We start from the raw sequence: 22,972 nt of genomic DNA on the forward strand, positions 1-22,972 counted from the left end.
ATCACGATATAGCATAAATTCAGCAAAACTGTCCTTCAGATGTGAAGAAGAAATATATTCCCAAACAAAAATTAAGGGAATTCATCACCACTGGTCTTGCCTTAAGGGAAATGGTAAAGGGAGTTCTTGAAATGAAAGAATGCTAAAGAACAACAAGCTTCTAGTGGCGAAATGAATAAGCCATGGGAATAAAAGGACAGCATGGAGAGTATAGTTAATGCTATTGAAGTTGTGTATGGTGACAGATAGTAGCTATACTATGTGATGAATATAGCATAACATATAAAATGTCAAATTGGCATCCTGTATACAGGAAACTAATGTAACCTTATATGTCAAATGTATGTCAATAAAAAATAAAATGAAATATCCTGTCAGTAGATGCAGAAGTGATTGAAAAATTCAGCACCTTTTCATGATGAAAGCTCTGAACAAACTGAGTATGGAGAGAACATACCTCAACATAAGAAAGACTATATATGACAAGCCCACAGCTGACATCATACTCAGTGGTGAAAAATAGAGCTTTTTCTCTAAAACCAGAAATAAGAGTGCCTACTCTCACTATTCCTATTTAGTGTAGTACTGGAAGTCCTAGCTACAATAATTAGGCAAGAAAAAGCAATTGAAAGGATGCAAATGGAAAGGAAAAAGTAAAAGCATCTCAGTTTACAGATAACATGATGTCATATATAGAAAACCCTAAAGATTCTACCAAAAACCTGTTAGAATTAATAAGCAAATTCAGGAAAGTCGTAAACATACTATAAGAGAACTATAGGCCAATATCCCTCATTCACAAGATGCAAAAATTCTTTTTTTTTAATAAATTAATTTTTTATTGGTGTTCAATTTGCCAACATACAGAATAACACCCAGTGCTCATCCCGTCAAGTGCCCCCCTCAGTACCCACCTCCCGCCCTCCTCCCCTTCCACCACCCCTAGTTCGTTTCCCCGAGTTAGGAGTCTTTATGTTCTGTCTCCCTTTCTGATATTTCCCACACATTTTTTCTCCCTTCCCTTATATTCCCTTTCACTATTATTTATATTCCCCAAATGAATGAGAACCTACACTGTTTGTCCTTCTCCGATTGACTTACTTCACTCAGCATAATACCCTCCAGTTCCATCCACGTTGAAGCAAATGGTGGGTATTTGTCGTTTCTAATGGCTGAGTAATATTCCATTGTATACATAAACCACATCTTCTTTATCCATTCATCTTTCGATGGACACCGAGGCTCCTTCCAAAGTTTGGCTATTGTGGCCATTGCTGCTAGAAACATCGGGGTGCAGGTGTCCCGACGTTTCATTGCATCTGAATCTTTGGGGTAAATCCCCAACAGTGCAATTGCTGGGTCGTAGGGCAGGTCTATTTTTAACTCTTTGAGGAACCTCCACACAGTTTTCCAGAGTGGCTGCACCAGTTCACATTCCCACCAACAGTGTAAGAGGGTTCCCTTTTCTCCGCATCCTCTCCAACATTTGTTGTTTCCTGCCTTGTTAATTTTCCCCATTCTCACTGGTGTGAGGTGGTATCTCATTGTGGTTTTGATTTATATTTCCCTGATGGCAAGTGATGTGGAGCATTTTCTCATGTGCATGTTGGCCATGTCTATGTCTTCCTCTGTGAGATTTCTTTTCATGTCTTTTGCCCATTTCATGATTGGATTGTTTGTTTCTTTGCTGTTGAGTTTAAGAAGTTCTTTATAGATCTTGGAAACTAGCCCTTTATCTGATACGTCATTTGCAAATATTCTCTCCCATTCTGTAGGTTGTCTTTTAGTTTTGTTGACTGTATCCTTTGCTGTGCAAAAGCTTCTTATCTTGATGAAGTCCCAACAGTTCATTTTTGCTTTTGTTTCTTTTGCCTTCGTGGATGTATCTTGCAAGAAGTTACTGTGGCCAAGTTCAAAAAGGGTGTTGCCTGTGTTCTCCTCTAGGATTTTTGATGGAATCTTGTCTCACATTTAGATCTTTCATCCATTTTGAGTTTATCTTTGTGTATGGTGCAAGAGAGTGGTCTAGTTTCATTCTTCTGCATGTGGATGTCCAATTTTCCCAGCACCATTTATTGAAGAGACTTGTTTTTCTTCCAATGGATAGTCTTTCCTCCTTTATCGCATATTAGTTGACCATAAAGTTCAGGGTCCACTTCTGGGTTGTCTACTCTGTTCCATTGATCTATGTGTCTGTTTTTGTGCCAGTACTACACTGTCTTGATGACCACAGCTTTGTTTTTTTTTTTAATTTATGATAGTCATACACACACAGAGAGAGAGAGGGGGGGGGCAGAGACACAGGCAGAGGGAGAAGCAGGCTCCATGCACCGGGAGCCTGACGTGGGATTCGATCTCGGGTCTCCAGGATCACGCCCTGGGCCAAAGGCAGGCGCCAAACCGCTGCACCACCCAGGGATCCCCATGACCACAGCTTTGTAGTACAACCTGAAATCTAGCATTGTGATGCCCCCACCTATGGTTTTCTTTTTTAAAATTCCCCTGGCTATTCGGGGTCTTTTCTGATTCCACACAAATCTTAAAATAATTTGTTCTAACTCTGAAGAAAGTCCATGGTATTTTGATAGGGATTGCATTAAACGTGTAAATTGCCCTGGGTAACATTGACATTTTCACAATACTAATTCTGCCAATCCATGAGCATGGAATATTTTTCCATCTCTTTGTGTCTTCCTCAATTTCTTTCAGAAGTGCTCTATAGTTTTTAGGGTATAGATCTTTTACCTCTTTGGTTAGGTTTATTCCTAGGTATCTTATGCTTTTTGGGTGCAATTGTAAATGGGATTGACTCCTTAATTTCTCTTTCTTCAGTCTCATTGTTAGTGTATAGAAATGCCATTGATTTCTGGGCATTGATTTTGTATCCTGCCACGCTACCAAATTGCTGTATGAGTTCTAGCAATCTTGGGGTGGAGTCTTTTGGGTTTTCTATGTAGAGTATCATGTCATCGGCAAAGAGGGAGAGTTTGACTTCTTCTTTGCCAATTTGAATGCCTTTAATGTCTTTTTGTTGTCTGATTGCTGAGGCTAGGACTTCCAGTACTATGTTGAATAGCAGTGGTGAGAGTGGACATCCCTGTCTTGTTCCTGATCTTAGGGGAAAGGCTCCCAGTGCTTCCCCATTGAGAATGATATTTTCTGTGGGCTTTTCGTAGATGGCTTTTAAGATGTCGAGGAAAGTTCCCTCTATCCCTACACTCTGAAGAGTTTTGATCAGGAATGGATGCTGTATTTTGTCAAATGCTTTCTCTGCATCTAATGAGAGGATCATATGGTTCTTGGTTTTTCTCTTGCTGATATGATGAATCACTGAGTGTTCAACCAGGCTTAGACTTTATCCCGGGGATAAATTCTACTTGGTCATGGTAAATAATTTTCTTAATGTACTGTTGGATCCTATTGGCTAGTATCTTGTTGAGAATTTTTGCATCCATGTTCATCAGGGATATTGGTCTGTAATTCTCCTTTTGGGTAGGGGTCTTTGTCTGGTTTTAGAATTAAGGTGATGCTGGCCTCATAGAACGAATTTGGAAATACTCCATCTCTTTCTATCTTTCCAAACAGCTTTAGTAGAATAGGTATGATTTCTTCTTTAAACGTTTGATAGAATTCCCCTGGGAAGCCATCTGGCCCTGGACTGATGTGTCTTGGGAGGTTTTTGATGACTGCTTCAGTTTCCTCCCTGGTTATTAGCCTGTTCAGGTTTTCTATTTCTTCCTGTTCCAGTTTTGGTAGTTTGTGGCTTTCCAGGAATGCGTCCATTTCTTCTAGATTGCCTAATTTATTGGCGTATAGCTGTTCATAATATGTTTTTAAAATCGTTTGTATTTCCTTGGTGTTGGTAGTGATCTCTCCTTTCTCATTCATGATTTTATTAATTTGAGTCTTCTCTCTCTTCTTTTTAATAAGGTTGGCTAATGGTTTATCTATCTTATTAATTCTTTCAAAGAACCAACTCCTGGTTCTGTTGATCTGTTCCACAGTTCTTCTGGTCTTGATTTCGTTGAGTTCTGCTTGAATTTTAATTAACTCTCTTCTTCTGCTGGGTGTAGGATCTATCTGCTGTTTTTTCTCTAGCTCCTTTATGTGTAAGGTTAGCTTTTGTATTTGAGTTCTTTCCAGTTTTTGAATGGATGCTTGTATTGCGATGTATTTCCCCCTTAGGACTGCTTTTGCTGCATCCCAAAGATTTTGAATGGTTGAATCTTCATTCTCATTAGTTTCTATGAATCTTTTTAGTTCTTCCTTAATTTCCTGGTTGACCCTTTCATCTTTTAGCAGGATGGTCCTTAACCTCCACGTGTTTGAGGTCCTTCCAAACTTCTTGTTGTGATTTAGTTGTAATTTCAAGGCATTATGGTCTGAGAATATGCAGGGGACGATCCCAATCTTTTGGTATCGGTTCAGACCTGATTTGTGACCCAGTATGTGGTCTATTCTGGAGAAAGTTCCATGTGCACTTGAGAAGAAGGTATATTCAGTTGAGTTTGGATGTAAAGTTCTGTAGGTATCTGTGAAATCCATCTGGTCCAGTGTATCATTTAAAGCTCTTGTTTCTTTGGAGATGTTGTGCCTAGAAGACCTATCGAGGGTAGAAAATGCTAGATTGAAGTCACCAAGTATAAGTGTATTATTATCTAAGTATTTCTTCACCTTGATTATTAATTGGTTTAAATATTTGGCAGCTCCCACATTCAGGGCATATATATTGAGGATTGTTAAGTCCTCTTGTTGGATAGATCCTTTAAGTATGAGATAGTATCCCTCTTCATCTCTCACTACAGTCTTCGGGGTAAATTTTAGTTTGTCTGATATAAGGATGGCTACCCCTGCTTTCTTTTGAGGACCAATTGAATGGTAAATGGTTCTCCAACCTTTTATTTTCAGGTTGTAGGTGTCCTTCTGTCTAAAATGAGTCTCTTGTAGACAGCAAATAGATGGGTCCTGCTTTTTTATCCAGTCTGAAACCCTGCACCTTTTGATGGGGTCATTAAGCCCGTTCACGTTCAGAGTTACTATTGACAGATATGAGTTTAGTGTCATCATGATATCTATTCAGTCCTTGTTTTTGTGGATTGTTCCACTGAACTTCTTCTTAAATGGGAATTTTAAGAGTCCCCCTTAAAATTTCTTGCAGAGCTGGTTTGGAGGTCACATGTTCTTTCAGTTCCTGCCTGTCTTGGAAGCTCTTTATCTCTCCTTCCATTTTGAATGAGAGCCTTGCTGGATAAAGTATTCTTAGTTGCATGTTCTTCTCATTTAGGATCCTGAATATATCCTGCCAGCCCTTTCTGGCCTGCCAGGTCTCTGTGGAGAGGTCTGCTGTTACCCTAATATTCCTCCCCATAAAAGTCAGGGACTTTTTTTCTCTTGCTGCTTTAAGGATCTTCTCTTTATCTTTGGAATTTGCAAGCTTCACTATTAAATGTTGAGGTGTTGAACGGTTTTTATTGATTTTAGGGGGGGATCTCTCTATTTCCTGGATCTGAATGCCTGTTTCCCTTCCCAGATTCAGAAAGTTTTCAGCTATGATTTGTTCAAATACATATTCTGGCCCTCTGTCCCTTTTGGCGCCCTCGGGAACCCCAATTAAACGTAGGTTTTTCTTCCTCAGGCTGTCGTTTATTTCCCTTAATCTGTCTTCATGGTCTTTTAATTGTTTGTCTCTTTTTTCCTCAGTTTCCCTCTTTGCCATCAACTTGTCTTCTGTGTCACTCACTCGTTCTTTCACCTTATTAACTCTCATCGTTAGGACTTCTTGTTTGGATTGCATCTCATTCAATTGATTTTTAATTTCTGCCTGATTGGATTTAAATTCTGCAGCCATGATGTCTCTTGAGTCCTTTCTGCTTTTTCCTAGAGCCACCAGTAGCTGTATAATAGTGCTTCTGAATTGGCTTTCTGACATTGAATTGTAATCCAGATTTTGTAACTCTGTGGGAGAGAGGACTGTTTCTGATTCTTTCTTTTGAGGTGAGGTTTTCCTTCTAGTCATTTTGCTCAGTGCAGAGTGGCCAAAATAAGTTGTATTGGGAAAAGGAGAAAAAGAGAGGAGAGAAAGAAGGAAAAAAAAGAGAAAAAGAAAGAAAGGGGAAAAAATGGTGGGGGAAGCAATCGGAAATCAAAAAGAAAAAAAAAACACACACGGGGCAGTATCTTCTGATTCTGTATACTTTAAGTCCCTTGACTTCCCCTGGAACTTGTCCGTCTAGTTGGCCTTCTGGGGGAGGGGCCTGTTGTGCTGATTTTTCAGGTGTTAGCACTTGGGGGAGCTGCTCTGCCCCCTGCCTGGTGCAGGGCTCAGTGGGGGTTGTTTACCACGTGAGGCCCCAGGAGGAACAGCCACAGTGGAGGGGGGAAACTCTGGAAACCTGGATTCAGCCCCGCAGTAACTCCCGGGCTCTCCGTCTGCAGGGCCTGGAGGCTCCAGGGCGGGGCTGCTGATCTGCTCAGCTGGGGCAGGAGCGTCCTTGCTGTCCTGGGCCCTCCCGGCCTCTGCCTGTCCCCGGGGGAGGCCGGATCCTGGGCTGTGTCCCCGCGCCCTGTGCTCCGGGGCCTGCGCTGTTGGACTCGCGCTCCCGCCCCGCAGCCCCCTCCGCGGAGCCGCCGCCCGAGCCCCTCCGAGCTGCTCCGGGTCCCGCCGTGCGCTGCAGCCCTTAGGGAGCTCGGGGCACTCTCCTGGGCGCGCAGGTGTCTGTTAGTGTCCCAGGGAGCCCGAGGGCATCCCCGCCCTCCTGGGTCCTGCTCTAACTCCCTGCGGGCCCCTTTCCGCCCGGGAAGGTTGGTGCAGCTCCTGCTCCTCCGGGCCAGGGCTCTCCTGCCCTGGGGACACTCGCCCCGGCCTCAGCCCGGCTCCTCGCGGGGCCCCTCCCCCTTGGAGGCCTTTTGTGTCTTTATTTCTTTTTCCCCGTCTTCCTACCTTGATAGAAGCACGAACTCTTCTCACTGTAGCGTTCCAGCTGGTCTCTCTTTAAATCTCAGGCCGAATTCGTAGATTTTCAGGATGATTTGAAGGTTATCTAGGTAATTTGGTGGGGACAGGTGATTTGGGGACCCTACTCTTCCGCCATCTTGCCCCTCCTCCAATGCTCAGATGCAAAAATTCTTAAAAAAATATTAGCAAACTGAATTCAGCAGCACATCAAAAGGATCGTACACCAGGATCAAAAATCAACATACAAAAATCAGTTATATTTATTTTATTTTATTTTATTTTATTTTATTTTATTTTATTATTTTATTTTATTTTATTTTATTTTATTTTATTTTATTTACCAGAGAGAGAGCGTGAGAGAGAGAGCATGAGCGGTGGGGGGTGGGGGGGGAGAGTGGATAGCTAGTGGGAGAGGGAGAAGCAGACTCCCTGCTGACCAAGGAGCCTGATGCTGGACTTGATCCCAGGACCCCAGGATCATGACCTCAGCCCAAGGCAGATGCTTAACTGACTGAGCCACCCAGGCACCCTCAATTACATTTCTATACACTAAAAACAAACTGTCTGAAAAAGAAATAAAGAAAACAATCCCATTTACAGTATCTCCAAAAAAAATAAATAAAATAAAATACTTAGGAATAAATTCAACCAAAAGAGGTAAAAGATAATATACGTTGAAAACTGCAAGACACTGATGAAAGAAATTGAAGAAGAAACAAAGGAATGGAAAGATTATTTCATGATGGAACCACAAAAAACCCTGCATAGCCAAGGCAATCTTGAGAAAGAACAAAGCTGGATGTGTCACACTTCCCGTTTTCTTTTTTTAAAAAATATTTATTTATTCATGAGAGAGAGAGAGGCAGACACATAGGCAGAGGGAGAAGCAGGCTCCTCACAGGGAGCCCAATGTGGGACTCAATCCTGGAACCCCAGAATCACACCCTGAGCCAAAGACAGATGTTCAACCACTGAGCCACCCAGGCATCCCACACTTCCTGTTTTCAAACTACACTACAAAACTCTAATAATCAACTCAATGTGGTGCTGTTATAAAAACAGACACACAGACATTTGGAACAGAATTGAGAGCTGAAAAGTAAACCCATGCATATACAGTCAACTAATATTTGACAAGGGAGCCAAGAATATTCAATGAGGAGAGGATGTCCTTTCAATAAATGGTGCTGGGAAAACTAGATATCTACATGCAAACAAATAAAATTAAGCTCCTTGCACCACTCATAAAAATTAACTCAAAATGAGTTAAAGATTTAGGTGTAAGATCTGAAACCATAAAACTCCTAGAAGAAAACAGAGGAAGAGTTCTTTGACATAGGCCTTGGCAGTGATTTTTTGGATATACCGAAAGCACAAGCCACAAAAGCCAAAATTAATAAATGGGAGTACAGGGATCCCTGGGTGGCGCAGCGGTTTGGCGCCTGCCTTTGGCCCAGGGCGCGATCCGGGAGACCCTGGATCGAATCCCACGTCGGGCTCCCGGTGCATGGAGCCTGCTTCTCCCTCTGCCTGTGTCTCTGCTTCTCTCTCTCTCTCTCTCTCTGTGACTATCATAAATAAATAAAAATTAAAACAAAAAAAAAAAAAATAAAATAAATGGGAGTACATCAAACTTAAAAAGCCTCTGCACAACATAGGAAACCATCAACAAAATGGAGAAGCAACCTATGGAAGAAAATATTTGCAAGCCATATATCAGATAAGGGGTTAATATCCAAAATATATAAAGAACTTGTGTAATTCAGGGCACCTGGGTGGCTAGTTGGTTAAGCGTCTACCTTGGGCTCAGGTCATAATCCCAAGGTCCTGGGATCCAGCCCCACATAGGGCTTTCTGCTCAGTGAGGAGCCTGCCTCTCCTTCTGATCCTCCCCGCCCCACTCATTCTCTCTCTCTCTCTCTCTCTCTCTCTCTCTCAAGTAAATAAAATGTTAAAAAAAAAAAAAAAAAGAATTCATGTAACTCAATAACAACAACAACAAATCTGATGAAAAACTGGGCAGAGGAACTAAATAGACTTTTTTCTAAAGAAAACATCCATGGCCAATAGGTACATGAAAAGATGCTCAACATCACTCACCATTAGGGAAATACAAATCACAATGAGGTATCACTTCACATCTGTTGGAATGGTTGTTGTAAAGAGACAAGAGATAACAAATATTGGTATGGATATGGAGAAAAGGGAACCCTTGTGCACTGTGGTAGGAATACAGATTGGTTAGCCACTATGCAATAAGAGTATGGAGGTTCCCAAAAAAATGAAAAACAAAACTACCATGTGAGTGATCCAACAAGTCCTACTTCTGAGTATGTATCCAAAACAGATGAAATTACTATCTCAAACAGATTTCTGCACCGACATATTCATTGCAGCACTATTCACAATAATGAAGACATGAAAAAGCCTGAGGGTCCACTAATGGATACATGGCTGTAGACATATGATAGCCAGACAGATATTGGTCAGAGTACTAACTTCCATTCATAAGGCATAAGAAATTTCTGAGGATCTAACATATAGCAGGGTGACTATAGTTAACAATATTATATTTGAAAGTTGCTAAGAGAGTAAATTTTAAATGTTCTCACTATAAAAACAAAACTTACATGAGGTGTTGATGTGCTATTAAACCATATTGTGGGGATCCCTGGGTGGTGCAGCGGTTTAACGCCTGCCTTTGGCCCAGGGCGCGATCCTGGAGACCCGGGATCGAATCCCACATCGGGCTCCCGGTGCATGGAGCCTGCTTCTCCCTCTGCCTGTGTCTCTGCCTCTCTCTCTCTCTGTGTGTGACTATCATAAATAAATTTAAAAAAAAATTTAAAAAAAAAATAAATAAATAAACCATATTGTGATTTAGTCGCACATCAAACCATATCACATTGTGACATTGTATGCCTTAAATTGATACAATGTTATATATCAATTATATCTGAAAGCTGGGGAAATTTTTTTAATTGAAATTTATATGATAGTTATATTTTAAGTATTGGTTGATTAATAAAAATAAGGTTGCATATTTTAGTCATCACAATAGCATGTTTATTTCTTTTAGAATAGTGTATGCATATGAGAAACAGAGACATATTACTTATTTATTCTTCAGACTGTGGATACCATATGAATTTTCAGATATTAATTCTGTATTAAATTTGGACCTCTCAGGGGTTTATGGCCTACACATTGGAAACTCCAGCTCTGACATTCTACTTTTTATGTGAACTCTTAAAGACCATCACATTGTTGAATAAATCTTATTCTTTTTGTTTTTATAATATTACCTGGCTAGAAAGTTGAATTAAAATTCAACTAAAAGTAGTTCTTTTCCAATAAAAATTATATATTTATGCCAAATTCAGAAAATCCTAGCTTTATTTGTATGTATATCCCTTGCAGGGATGCCTGAAATATTAGTTGTATATAAATTAAATCATCATTAAAATGCCACAGATAAACATGGTATTCAAAAGAGCATGGTAAATTTACAGACCCCTTTAGTAACAGGAATAAAAACATTTTAGTTAATCTTTTCTATAAATGTGGATTTTTGTTGGATATGCTTTAAATGAAATACACACACACATATACATATAGTGATGTGTTAATGTCTCCACCTTTTTTGGGGCTTATAAGATTTTTGTTGCCAGCCATACACACTAGCATTAGAGTCTATCATTAAAGTCTAAGGTCTAGCGAGAAGCAGTGTGCCTGAGCCCAGAAAGGTTCATCAGCTTTTTCAGTGGGCCACTTTTTATTCTCTGTTACTCTGTCCCAATTACATGTCCATCATTTAGAAAGATTGTGTGGCTGGATTTTTGTATTGAAAATTTGTTGTCTCTGGGCACATAAAGTAGTACAGGCATACCTTATTTTATTGTGCTTTGCAGTATCATGCTTTACAGGAACTGTGTTTTTTACCAATTGAAAGTTTGTGACAACGCCTTGGCACCATTTTTCTAACAGCATTTGCTCACTTCATGTCTCTGTGTCACATTCTGGTAATTCTCTCAATATTTCAAACTTTTTTGTTGTTATCATATTTGAAATGCTACAGTCTTATGATAAACTTGCACAGATAAGGAGCTGCATTTCACGGATGAGCAAAGAGAGTCGTTTCTTGAGACGGAATCTAGTCCTGGTGAAGACGGTTGAAATGACAATAAAAGATTTAGAATATTACATAAGCTTACTTGACAAAGCAGCAGCAGGGTTTGAAAGGAGAGACTTCAATTTTGAAACAAATTCTACTGTGGGTGAAATGCTATCAAATAGCATCATACGCTACAAATGGTTCATGAAAGCAAGAGCCAATTGATGTGGCAAACTTCAGCTTTGTCTTATTTTAAGAAACTGCCACAGCCACCCTAGCCTTCAGCAGCCACCACCATAGTCAGTCAGAAGCCATCAACATCAAGGCTGGACCCTCTACCAGCAAAAAAATTATGACTTACTGAAAGCTCAGATGATGGTTAGCATTTTTTAGCAATAGAATATTTTTAAATTAAGATATGTACTTGTTTTTAGATATAATGCTACTGTATATATAGTAGACTAAAGTATAGTGTAAACATAACTTTTGTATATTCTGAGAATCCAAAAAATTCACTTAACTCACTTTTTTGCAATACTTGCTTTACTATGGTGGTCTGGAACTGAACCAGTGATATCTCAGAGGTATGCCTGCCCTAATATAAACAAGCCAGACCAGTTTAAGTGATAATAAACATTAATCCAGCACCTTTTTTCTTTTTTTTTTTTTAGGCCTGCATGCTTGTTTTTCAACCAGATCTCAATGTCACACTCCCTGACCTAACTAAGAACAATGAAGTGATTATTTGTCTCGATTGCTCCAATTCCATGGAGGGTGCAACATTCTTACAAGCCAAGCAAATTGCTTTATATGCACTGTCCTTGATGGGTAAGAAGCAAAAGATAAACATTGTCAAGTTTGGCACAGGTGAGTGATCTTCGGCCCCAGTCCAAAGTGTGCTTCCTCCATAATATTAACATACTCATGAGTAGAGCTAATGGCTATTGGTGCCCTGACCTCATCTGTGGAGTAAGAGGTGGCATAACAAGGAATTCAGGAACCAGAATCCTGGAGCTAGATCCCTGGGTTCACGTTCCAGCACTACAACTTACTAACTCTAGGTGTTCCCTTGGGCAAATCCCTTGAACTTTTCCTCATCTGTAATATAAGGGTAATAAGTTCCTACCTCATAGTGTTCTGATAACGACTGAGCTAATGCACGTAAATGATTCAAAACAGTGCCTATGACAGAGCAAGTGCTGTGTAAATGTCACTAGTGTTACCACCAGCTGAACCAAATGCAAGACCCTTGTTTTGACATGTAAGAGGGTCCCAAGGATATGGACAGGACACTTGAAATCAGCACAGCAGTAGGAAATCTATAAGGCTTCAGGAAACATCAAATCAACCCTTTTAGAGGAAAGGTAATACCATCCTCCAGGTGGGGGACCAGGGACATCTCAGACACCAGAAGAAGGTACTTTAGGAATGAGAGAAAGAACACTGAGTAGAGTGAGGGGACAGTCATGTCCTATTGATTCTTCTGTGCCATTCAGCAGAAGCTCTTTTATGAAGGAGCTAGGGTCTGCTGCTGCAGGGAGCAAAGGTTAAATAAGGCTGGGGTACCCAGAGCCTGGAAGAATGGGTCCCTCCTGTGGCCAGGCTGCCTGTGCTAATGTGATGCCCCATGTCTTTTTTGCGTGAGCCATCTGCTACAGAACAGAGGTCTACACATGTATTTTCACTCAGAACATTTTGCACAATAAAGTGCATAGTTTCAATGCACTAGAGTTGATTATTTAAAGGAATACTGTGGTGAAATTTTTTATATGTTAAGCTATCAAACATTATTGTCAGTGGTCAATAAAGTGAATATTTAATGGCTATACCTCACACCAATTTATCACACAGGTTACACGGAATTATTTTCATATCCTAAGTATATCACAAGCAATAATATGCCCACTGAATTCATTATGGTGAGTAAAAGAACTTCCTTAATCTCTTAGATCTTTTCCTGTCAAGTTTTAGTAGTATTGTCTGAACTTACTCCCCCCAAGACCATTATCACCATGCTCTTAGTCCTTCAGTTTTTATAAGTCAGTGGAGTTCATTTTTATTATTAATAAAAATGATATGAACTAATTAAAGAAAAATTAGAAATTAAGGGTAGAAAGAAAAAAAATCACCCATAGTTGTATCACCTAGAGACAACCAGCATTAACTGTTGGAATGTTTTCTTCTGTTTCCTTTTTTCTTTTTCCTTTTTTAAAATGGAGCAAGCTGAGAATGACTAGTCACCACCTCAGTGCAGGCCAGTAAACCTAGGAAAACCAAAAAAAAATAAAATAAGTGCCAACTGAAAATATATAATTACTATGTGATATGAAATAAACTAACAAGATATAAGCATAGTTGTTCCACAAATATATATTTTTTTTAAAATTATCTTTTCAGCAACAGTATCTCTAAACTTTCGTTGACACATGCTTCAATAAGTGATTACAGTTAATGGTGAATATACCCCAAAGGAGTGAATAACCTTTCACCTTATTTCCTCCAGTCTGCTACACCTACTATGGGAAATACAGACTTCTGGAAAACGCTCCGATATTTAAATTTACTGTACCCTTCTCAAGGCTTACGGAGCATTCTCCTGATATCTGATGGGCACCTCCAGAATGAGAGTCTGACATTGCAGCTTGTAAAAAAAAATGTCCAGCACACCAGGCTGTTCTCCTGTGGCATCGGGTAAGTGTAAGAGATCTGGTCACACAATGAACACTGTGGGTGAAAAAGGCAGCCTGTGGGTAGGTTCTCTTTGTTGGCCTACACAGGATTTTTAGAAATTTTGAAGTTGATAACAGTATATGGAAGCACTTTAGCACAGAGTTGCAGAACTCTGGGCCAGACTGCCTGGGTCTCAACACCTGAGCCAGCTGCTTGTTAGCCAGGATCCTTGGGCAAGTTGTTTAACCTCTTGTCTATAAAATGAAGATGGTAATGAAAATGTCATAGGTTTTTTAGGGGTTTTTTTCCTTAAGATTTTATTTATTTATTCGAGAGAGACACACAGAGAGAGGTAGAGACATAGGAAGAAGGAGAAGCAGGCTCCCTGCAGGGAACCTGATGCAAAACTCGATCCCAGGACCCCAGGATCATGACCTGAGCCCAAGGCAGATGCTCAACCATTGAGCCACCCAGATGCCTTGAAAATGTCATAGGTTTAACAGGTTTGCTCTGAGGATTAAATGAGCTCATATATAAAAAAGGACTGTAGTCTTGGCCCTGCAGTGAGGTGAGGGAAATGTGCAAGGAAGACCCACATCCTGGCACCTCTCAGAAAAAAAAGTACTTAAGAACAGAGCGGGCACATGGCAAGCACCAAATCAATGTTAGATAATATTTTTTTTCATAAAAGTCCAAATTTCCAACCTACCCCAAGAAACCTGAAGATCTGGCAGTGCCAGGCACACCCCTTCCCCTGGCAGTTCTTGACCAGGGCTGAGGGCTGCTGCTCTGGGTTGGCCTCCACCCAGGCCCCTTGCTCCTTCACACATGGTGGCTGGGCACATTTGCATTTTCAAACCCCGTGATGGATATACGATCTTTATCTCAGGAGGCTAGACCCCCATGATTGTTGGAATGAACCCCCTCCCCAGTCATAGTTAGCTTTTTTGGATTGATCTGAGGTGTAGGGTATAAAGAAAACACCAAACAGAAGGGTCCCAACTGGTGTTTGCACAGAGCATGGCTGAACCCTGGTCTCTCTGGACTCTCCCTCACATAGTCACCATCCTGGCCCGTGATAGCCAGGCCTCGTTATCCTGAGGTGGTACATGGAGCAGGACAGCCCCTCAACAAGGGGTAGGGATAGCAATGAGAGTGGTGGCTGTCGGTGCTCCCTGGAGCCGCTGTACTGTCCTGGGCTAGGGGTGCTCCTCAGGCCTCAGCTGGGGCCCTCCACACCCTGGCATACCCAGTGCAGACCTGCCTGCCCAGAGGGCTCCTTCGTTCTCTCTGCCCCTCCTCCTCAGTCACAGCTCCTAGTCCTTCTCTAATCTGAGGCCTAACAGAACACCACAGACCAACCAGGAAATTGATCCAGCCCACAGTGGACTCTCCCAGGAATTATTCCTAAATGGACTTTACCTGATTAACTTGCAGATACCGGGTGGCTGGCCCTAACGTGCTGCAGGTACCTGTCCCCTTCTGTGCCTGAATCAGTGCCCTGTTCCATCTTCCTGGTCACAGCCATACCTCCCCACTCCCCTGACCATGTAGCAGAGGCTGTGCTAGGGTCATGGCTCAGACCTCAGTGGTGAAGATATTGGGCCCTGTTGATTCCTTCTTTGCCAAGAGCCTGTCATGAGACAGATACTCTTTGATGCTGGACTACAGTGCTGTATACAGGGAGATAGACAGCAAGCAGTCAATCGCCTATAAGGGGAGATGGATTTTCCCAGGTGCCAGGAAGGAAATAAGGGGAGGGGTGCTGGGGTGAGGGGGAGTTAGTGTGAATCTCCTTTGGGAGATGACTTTGTGCTTTGACACGACCCAGCCTGAGGGAGCTGGAATTTTTACTGATTTTCTGCTGGGTTTTTAGGATCTTTCTGTTTCTGCCTCATTTTATATATGCTCACATACTAGCAGTATGTGAGTTCTCCAGGAGTAGAGACTGTTCATCCTGCCTGTTGTAACAAACTGTCCTCTGAGATCCGTGCATCAAGTAGCTTCATTAGCTGATGAAACCGATAAAATACAAATAAACTCCAGCTTAGGGGGATTATCTAATTGGTGTTGTAATCACCACCAATTAATTTTGAAGCCTAAAGACAAGTCCAGTCCTTAATCAATAGGCTAAGAAATATTTCAGAAATAACTTTAAGCTCTTTTCCTGAAAAAGAATTGTTTCTTTAATATTTCAGGAGGAACCTCTCTAAGAAAGACTTTCTTTATAGTTATAGAATTATTATTGAGAGAAATTTTCAATAGGACATTGTTATTTAAATAGCTAAAAGGGACTTCTTTATCTCTTTTGCCATCTAGATGCACATCATATTTTAAGATACAGATTTTATTAACTCTGTCAGTTCTTGGCCTGTGGAATCAAACTTGGGTAACTGATACTCATTGAAAGTAGATTGTTATTTTTATCAGTATTCTGATAACTTTTGGGAGGTTTTCAGAATCCTCTACTCCTCCTTTGGTAAACCAGGAGTCAAGAATTTCTGCTCTTTTATTCTATTGCAAAAAAGAAATATGTTTTCTGATATATGAGAGTTTAAATTACCCAAACCTTCAGATGCTTCATACTGTCTGTCTTGAGTTTTATCTCTTCAACTTCAACTACAGAAAAGTAATTCTTCTGCATGTAATGTATCATCTGTTGAGTTTTGAGCTATGTCAACATTGTTAACTACATGAAATTCAAAAATTTTTCTCAAATTTCTTGAAAATTAAAACATGTAAAATGTGATCAGTTCTACAGCAAATCGTCATATGTTAAGGACTTTGTCCCAGTACGGTGCTGGAGTGTTTGAGTATTTTAACTCCAAATCCAAACATAGTTGGAAAAAACAGGTACGTTTCTCAAACATCTTATTTCTAATTTTATGTTTACATGTGGAAATAGTATCTTCTATAAATCTAGCGATAGTAACTTCTGTTTTCATTAATGGAAAGGGGACCTAGGAAAAGGACAAAGGTACTGAAGGCATAGTTATTTAGTTACTGTCTGTCTCACACCTAATAGGAACACATTCTCCTTAATTGAGTCATTGTCCTAGATAATAGTTTGATTTATTCTTTTTTTTAATTTATTTATTTAAGAGAGAGAGCACTAGTGACAGGAGGGAGAGAGGGAGAGGCAGACTCCCCGCTGACACACTCCCCTGAGATCATGACCTGAGCTGAAGGCAGACACTTAACCAGCTGAGCCACCCAAGCATCCCTAATTTCTTCTTTATAAAGCGTCATGGAGGGATTTTTAGAAGCAAGTATACATAAAATTTACCATTTTAACTGTTCCTAAAAGGCATTCTGTGGCATTAAGGTATATTCACAATGTTGTGCAACCATCACCACCATCCATCTCTAGAATTTTTCATCATCCCAAACAGAAACTACTCATTAAACAACACAGCTACCCATTCCACTCTCCCCCAGCCTCTGGCAGCTACCATTCTACATTTTGTCTCTATGAATTGGACTACTTTAGATACTTCATGAAAGCAGAATCATAATGATATTTGTCCTTTTGTGCCTGGCTTATTTCATTTGGTATAATGTTTCCAAGGTCTATCCATGTTGCAGCATGTGTCAGAATTTTCTTCATTTTTAAAGACTGAATGATATTTTATTGTGAACACATACCACATTCTGTTTATCCATTCATTTGTTGATAGACATTTGGGTTGTTTCTACCTTTTAGTGGTTGTGAATATGCTGCTCTGAGTATTGGCAAATAAGCATGTGTTCAGGTCTGACTCCAGTTATTTTAGGTATAAAACAGAAGTGGAGTTTCTGGGTCAAATGGTAATTCTGTTTTGTTTTTTAGGAGACAGCATGTCATACTGTTGTTCATAGTGGCTACATCATTTTACATTCCCATTGAGCAATGTACTAGAGTTCCATTTATTTTACATAATTGATAGCACTTGTTGTTTTCTGATTTTTGTTTTTGTTTCATAATAACCATCCTAGGGTGTGAAGTTATATCCCATAGGGGTTTTGATTTGCTTTTTCCTAATGACTAGTAATGTTGAACATCTTTTCATGTGTTCATTAGCCATTTGTATATCTTCTTTGGAGAAATATCTATTGAAGTCCTCTGTAGGATTAATTTTTATAACTGGAATCTACTCTCTGCCAAAGTTGTACATTAGTATTTAACTAATGGAATAATTTGGGGGATACTTTGCATATTTAAATTATGTGCTAATGCTATTAAAAATTATATTTAAAATCTTTTTGAAGAAGTACCTTGAGTAGGAAAGAGAAGAACAATAACAACAAAAAGCAAAGAGCTACAAATCCCAAAATATAGAATATAAAATTATTTTGTGTTAAGTAACTTTTCTGGATGTAACACTGAAAGAGAAATAACTCATCTCTTATAAATAGATAGAAGACCAAATGACTAGGTTACATTCCCCAAGTTGCCACTCTGTCTCCGTCAAATGGCAGCTACTAAATACAGATGCACCTGAGCCTCTGCAGGCCCCTGCCCATGTGCAGTCCTTGTTCCACAATGATCGACTCCTTGTCTATGGATTTGTTCCTCATTGTACACAGGTAAGGAAGCACAGAGCTTGTTTACTATGGGAAGAGCAACATATGTTACCAACAATTTTCTTTCTCTTTTCTTCCTTCTCCTCCTCCCAAATCATAATATGCTGGCAGATTTTCTCCTTCTGGAAACCTAATGGGTACTTGACTAGGGACATGGGGGAGCCTTTTAATTTCCATTAAAGGGGGACAGAAAATCACTGTGAAACTAAGATACTGTAGAGTATAAAAGCTAAAAAGGGATTCTACTACTGTCCCATTTCAGGCAACTTTATGTGCATTAATTCAAGAAAAAGAATTTTCTACAATAGTATCAACTACTGAACTTCAGAAGACAACTGGAACTGTAAGATTCAAAATGTTAACTATGAACTCACTGTTTGAAAGTTGTAATGATTTTATATTTTCATATGTAATACTTCATGTACTTCCTTTGTTGTTGTTTTTCTTATTGACACTTCAATACACAATAGGATATGGAGAATTGTTATCTGTACAAATGATGACACTTTCATTCAGTTTCTTTCTTTCTTTTTTTTTAAAGATTTTATTTATTTACTCATGAGACACAGAGAGAGAGAGAGAGGTAGACACACAGGCAGAGGGAGAAGCAGGCTCCATGCAGGGAGCCTGCCGTGGGACTCGAACACCAGTCTCCAGGATCACGCCCTGGGCGGAAGGTGGCGCTAAACCGCTGAGCCATCTGGGCTACCCTTTCATTCAGTTTCTGATGCAGCAATTCTTCTGGGGTTCTTGAGTCTAGGTATATCCATATGGGCATCAGTGGATATAAATAACTGCAATTAAATTTGGTATTTTATACACGCACATTTTTAGGGAGATTCTCGAAGTGGTTCATGATGCAATAAAAATGAAGTACCACGGATCCACTTATGTTATTTTGAAATATGAAGTATAACAGTATTGGACTAAGAGTAAACATATTGAGAATGTGTTTGTTTTTTCTACTTAAGGGTTAAAAGCAAATAAATTATCCCCAAAAAGCTTGTAGTATTTGCATTAGAATCAGACCTGGAAAATCCCTAGCCTATCTAGTATATATGTAGCTTGCTACTCATGGGACTATTTGCAAGCCCAGACTATTTCCCAGACTTTGTGGACTTTTTGTTTCTTTAAATAAAATATGGCTTACTTTTGGGCCCTGAATCAGTTATAACTTATTATTTGCCAGCAATATATGTATAGAACTTGAAAGAATCTCCATATTATTTTAAAAATTGAATCTAAGGGGTGATTAATAAGTAAGAATTTTAGCTGGAAAGAGGTCATTTTCTATAAAATTGCAGTTTTTATAGCTGTATGTCTAAAGAACTGTGGCTTTATTGATAACAAAATGGCAAAAGAGTTGGAATTATCGTCGGAAGCAAACATTGATGTTAAAATCAGTTGTGTTTCTTAGTCACTGGAGAGAAAGGGGAAGGTCCCTCAGTGGTACCTCCCAGTACATGTTTTGCTGCCCCTGCCCTTCAGAGTGGAGGTCACATTTGGTTAGGTATCACAGCACTACGCTGACTCTTCCTACAGTAGAAGAATAGTTTAAAATTTTTGAAATACATTGAACTTGCAAAATGCTTTTTTATAGCAAAGGCACAGAAAACAGATGAGTGGATGCCAGGGGCTAGAGGTGACAGCAAATTTTTGAAATACATTGAACTTGCAAAATGCTTTTTTATAGCAAAGGCACAGAAAACAGATGAGTGGATGCCAGGGGCTAGAGTGACAGCAAGGGCTTCTTATGCCCTTCACTTCTGAAAGTGAAGGGATTGTTCTGTGTCTTTATTTCGATGGTGGTCACAGAACTGTATGTTGTTATAACTCATCAAACTGTACACTTAAAAGGGGTAAATTTTTTATTGTATGTATTATTATATCTCAATTTTAAAAGTGGTTTTCTAAGTAAGACTTTGATCAGAAGCCATTGGAATCTTTTTCCCCCTTTGCTGCTTTAACATAGATGATCCACAAACTGACAGCGCGAGGTCTAATCCGAGATTACGAAGATGGCATTCTCCATGAAAATGAAATGAATCATGAGGTTTGCTCTTTTCATTGTTATTGGTTCTTCTTAAATGGATTTATCCATGGAAATGTAAAGTGAGGATAGCTGGATGGAGAAATATGTGGTAGGGGAGCATTCATCATTGTATCTGTATTTTCTGCTCCTGGGCTACAGGGTGCTCAGTAAGTGTTTGTTGAATGAATTAATGAAAGAACTGATGTCATTAGTTTCCTAAGAATTCTGTAATGATTATATTCATCAGAAAGAGGCCAGAGGAGAGCTCAGAGAACATTCAGTGAATATCTGGCATAAAAATCACCTCAGGTCTCATATACTGTAGTCATTGGTCATTCTCATCTTAGTGATGAAGCAGCCCAGGTGCAGGACATGTGGATGACCAGCTAAAGACACAATGAAGCCAAAGCCCACCCTGCTGCTTCTTCCTGACCCAATGAGGCTCCCAGGCTGGGGTCCCACTCAGCCAGTGGACCTGATGGATCTGTAGCCGTGAACTTAAATGAGTGTAGGAGCAGTAATCCCAGAAAAAAGGAACCAGAGTGCCTCACCTGGCTGTTAATACAGTCATGGAGGTGGTGGATGGTCTTTTTTTTTCACTGTTCTCCTTTGCTGTCCTTGATTAGCAGCCTTGTATTCTGTTTTACTTAAGGCCATGACCAGCCCTGCCACCAAATGGTCTTGAACAAGTCACTCCATTACTCCATGCCTTGGGATTCCCCATCTTTAAATGGGAGACACAGACTGCCTGTAAAAGAATGCAGAAACTCACCACACTTGAGAGTGAGAATTCTTTGTAACCATAAAGAGCTATATAAACATGAATTATTTTTTTCTATGATTTAGCCAGTCACTTGATCCTATTTTGCAGGGAATGTTGAGTCAGCTACTCTAGACATTTAGACAGGCCATTGACTCAATTTCATTTGAAATACTAATTATAAAATGGTTTATTTTATAGAAAAACACATTTTTTATTATTTAATACTTATTTTATTGGTCATGCATAGCTAAACAGTGAAAAATAAAATAAGACATGGCTTCATTTGTTTGATTCTATTTTAGATGAAGAAGCAAATCTTAAAATCTCTGATTATTAAACTCAGTAAAGAAAATTCTCTCATAACACAATTTACAAGCTTCGTGGCAGTTGAGAAAAGGGTATGTATTGTTATTTTATGGTTATTTCATTCATATTTACATATTTAAAAAATTATTCTTGCACTGTCACAGATAATATCCATGTTCATGGCTTGTGAAGAGCAGGGAGGGAAAAGGCAAAAAGGACCATCAAACCAGGGCCTTGCATTCATGAAGGGCCTCAATGTTAGAGCTCATGATAATCTCTCTAAATGAGTCACATGTGTTATATTTTTATTGTTATAATTATTACTTAGGTATATGTGTACTTCTGAGATACACTATAATTTTGTTACGTTTGGCATTTCTCATCTTTTATTAATGCAAGACCCTCAAAAAATAGAAAGGGCTTGAGTTTCCCTCACCCTGAGAGACACCTTTTCTCTTTCATAAGTTTAAGAGGAAAGCCCACAACAGAAGGCACTTAGCACAATACCCACACCCAGCTCAATAAAGAGGAAAACCACTCAACTGAGTATACTTGTCTTTTTAGCCTCTTTCTTTCTCTCTTGTGGCCCAGGACACACACTCTAATCTGAAACCCATACATATTTCAAACTAAGGATTTACTGGGCTTTAGAATAATAATTACTTAATTCGATAATGTCTGTTTTGTTTTTACCTAATTGTGACTCAATATAGGATGGTAAGGAGTCACCTTTTCCTGATATTCCAAATATTTTGGAACTTATTGCCAAAGAAGATATAGATTTTCTGCCATACATAGGCTGGCAGGAAGAGCAACTGGAAGACAGTGTGGCACAGGTAAATGTTAATTACCAAATAAATTAATATTGTGTTTTTATATCTGTATGATGGTCAAGGGGAACCCTTTGCTTAAAATAGCACCCTAATGTTTGTATATGCAGAAACTATTGTTTCCTTTATAATGGAAAATATTTGCACATTTATAAAAAAGCTGTTACATAACTGACAAAGTCACCACTCATATATATAGCTATATATATATATATATATATATATATATATATATATATATAAAGTACCAAAGGGGAAAAACTATGATTTGGCTTCATTCATAACAAATAAATTGTCATACAAGAAACCAAAGTCACTGATTCTAAGTAATTAATAGGTTGGTCATGAAAGTAGTGATAAAAGTCCCACCTGATAATCTAAATTTACCACTAATAATTCTTTTTTTTTTTATAAAAGATTTTATTTATCCATTCACGAGAGAAACAGAGAGAGAGAGGCAGAAACACAGGCAGAGGGAGAAGCAGGCTCCACGCAGGGAGCCGCATGCAAGACTTGATCCTGGGTCTCCAAGATCATGCCCTGGGCTTAAGGTGGTGCCAAACCGCTGAGCCACCCAGTCTGCCCACCACTAATAATTCTTAAAGTTTATAGTACTTTATACTGTAGCTGTTGTAGCCAGAAGTAAAAATTTAGAAAGGTGACTCCCATAGAAACTGGAAGTAGTTTTCAGTACCAAAGGAACAAAACAGGGCTAATAAGACCCTTGGGTATCTAGGTT

The 22,972-nt window shown here is 39.5% G+C and overlaps 1 protein-coding gene across 3 annotated transcripts in view; it reads left to right on the forward strand.

Annotated features, from left to right (window-relative positions):
* Positions 1-22,972, forward strand: part of PARP4 (poly(ADP-ribose) polymerase family member 4) — a 107,499-nt gene that overhangs the window by 52,695 nt on the left and 31,832 nt on the right. For all 3 annotated transcript variants that reach the window (XM_025996618.2, XM_072719739.1, XM_072719740.1), the window contains 9 exons: positions 11,741-11,936; positions 12,921-12,988; positions 13,573-13,760; positions 16,493-16,592; positions 18,135-18,305; positions 18,565-18,645; positions 20,275-20,355; positions 21,400-21,495; positions 22,117-22,239. In XM_025996618.2, the coding sequence (XP_025852403.2) occupies positions 11,741-11,936; positions 12,921-12,988; positions 13,573-13,760; positions 16,493-16,592; positions 18,135-18,305; positions 18,565-18,645; positions 20,275-20,355; positions 21,400-21,495; positions 22,117-22,239 (1,104 nt within the window). The remainder of the gene's footprint in view (positions 1-11,740; positions 11,937-12,920; positions 12,989-13,572; positions 13,761-16,492; positions 16,593-18,134; positions 18,306-18,564; positions 18,646-20,274; positions 20,356-21,399; positions 21,496-22,116; positions 22,240-22,972) is intronic.

This window comes from Vulpes vulpes, chromosome 9 (genome assembly GCF_048418805.1).
Source record: "Vulpes vulpes isolate BD-2025 chromosome 9, VulVul3, whole genome shotgun sequence".
NCBI classification, from domain to species: Eukaryota; Metazoa; Chordata; class Mammalia; order Carnivora; family Canidae; genus Vulpes; species Vulpes vulpes.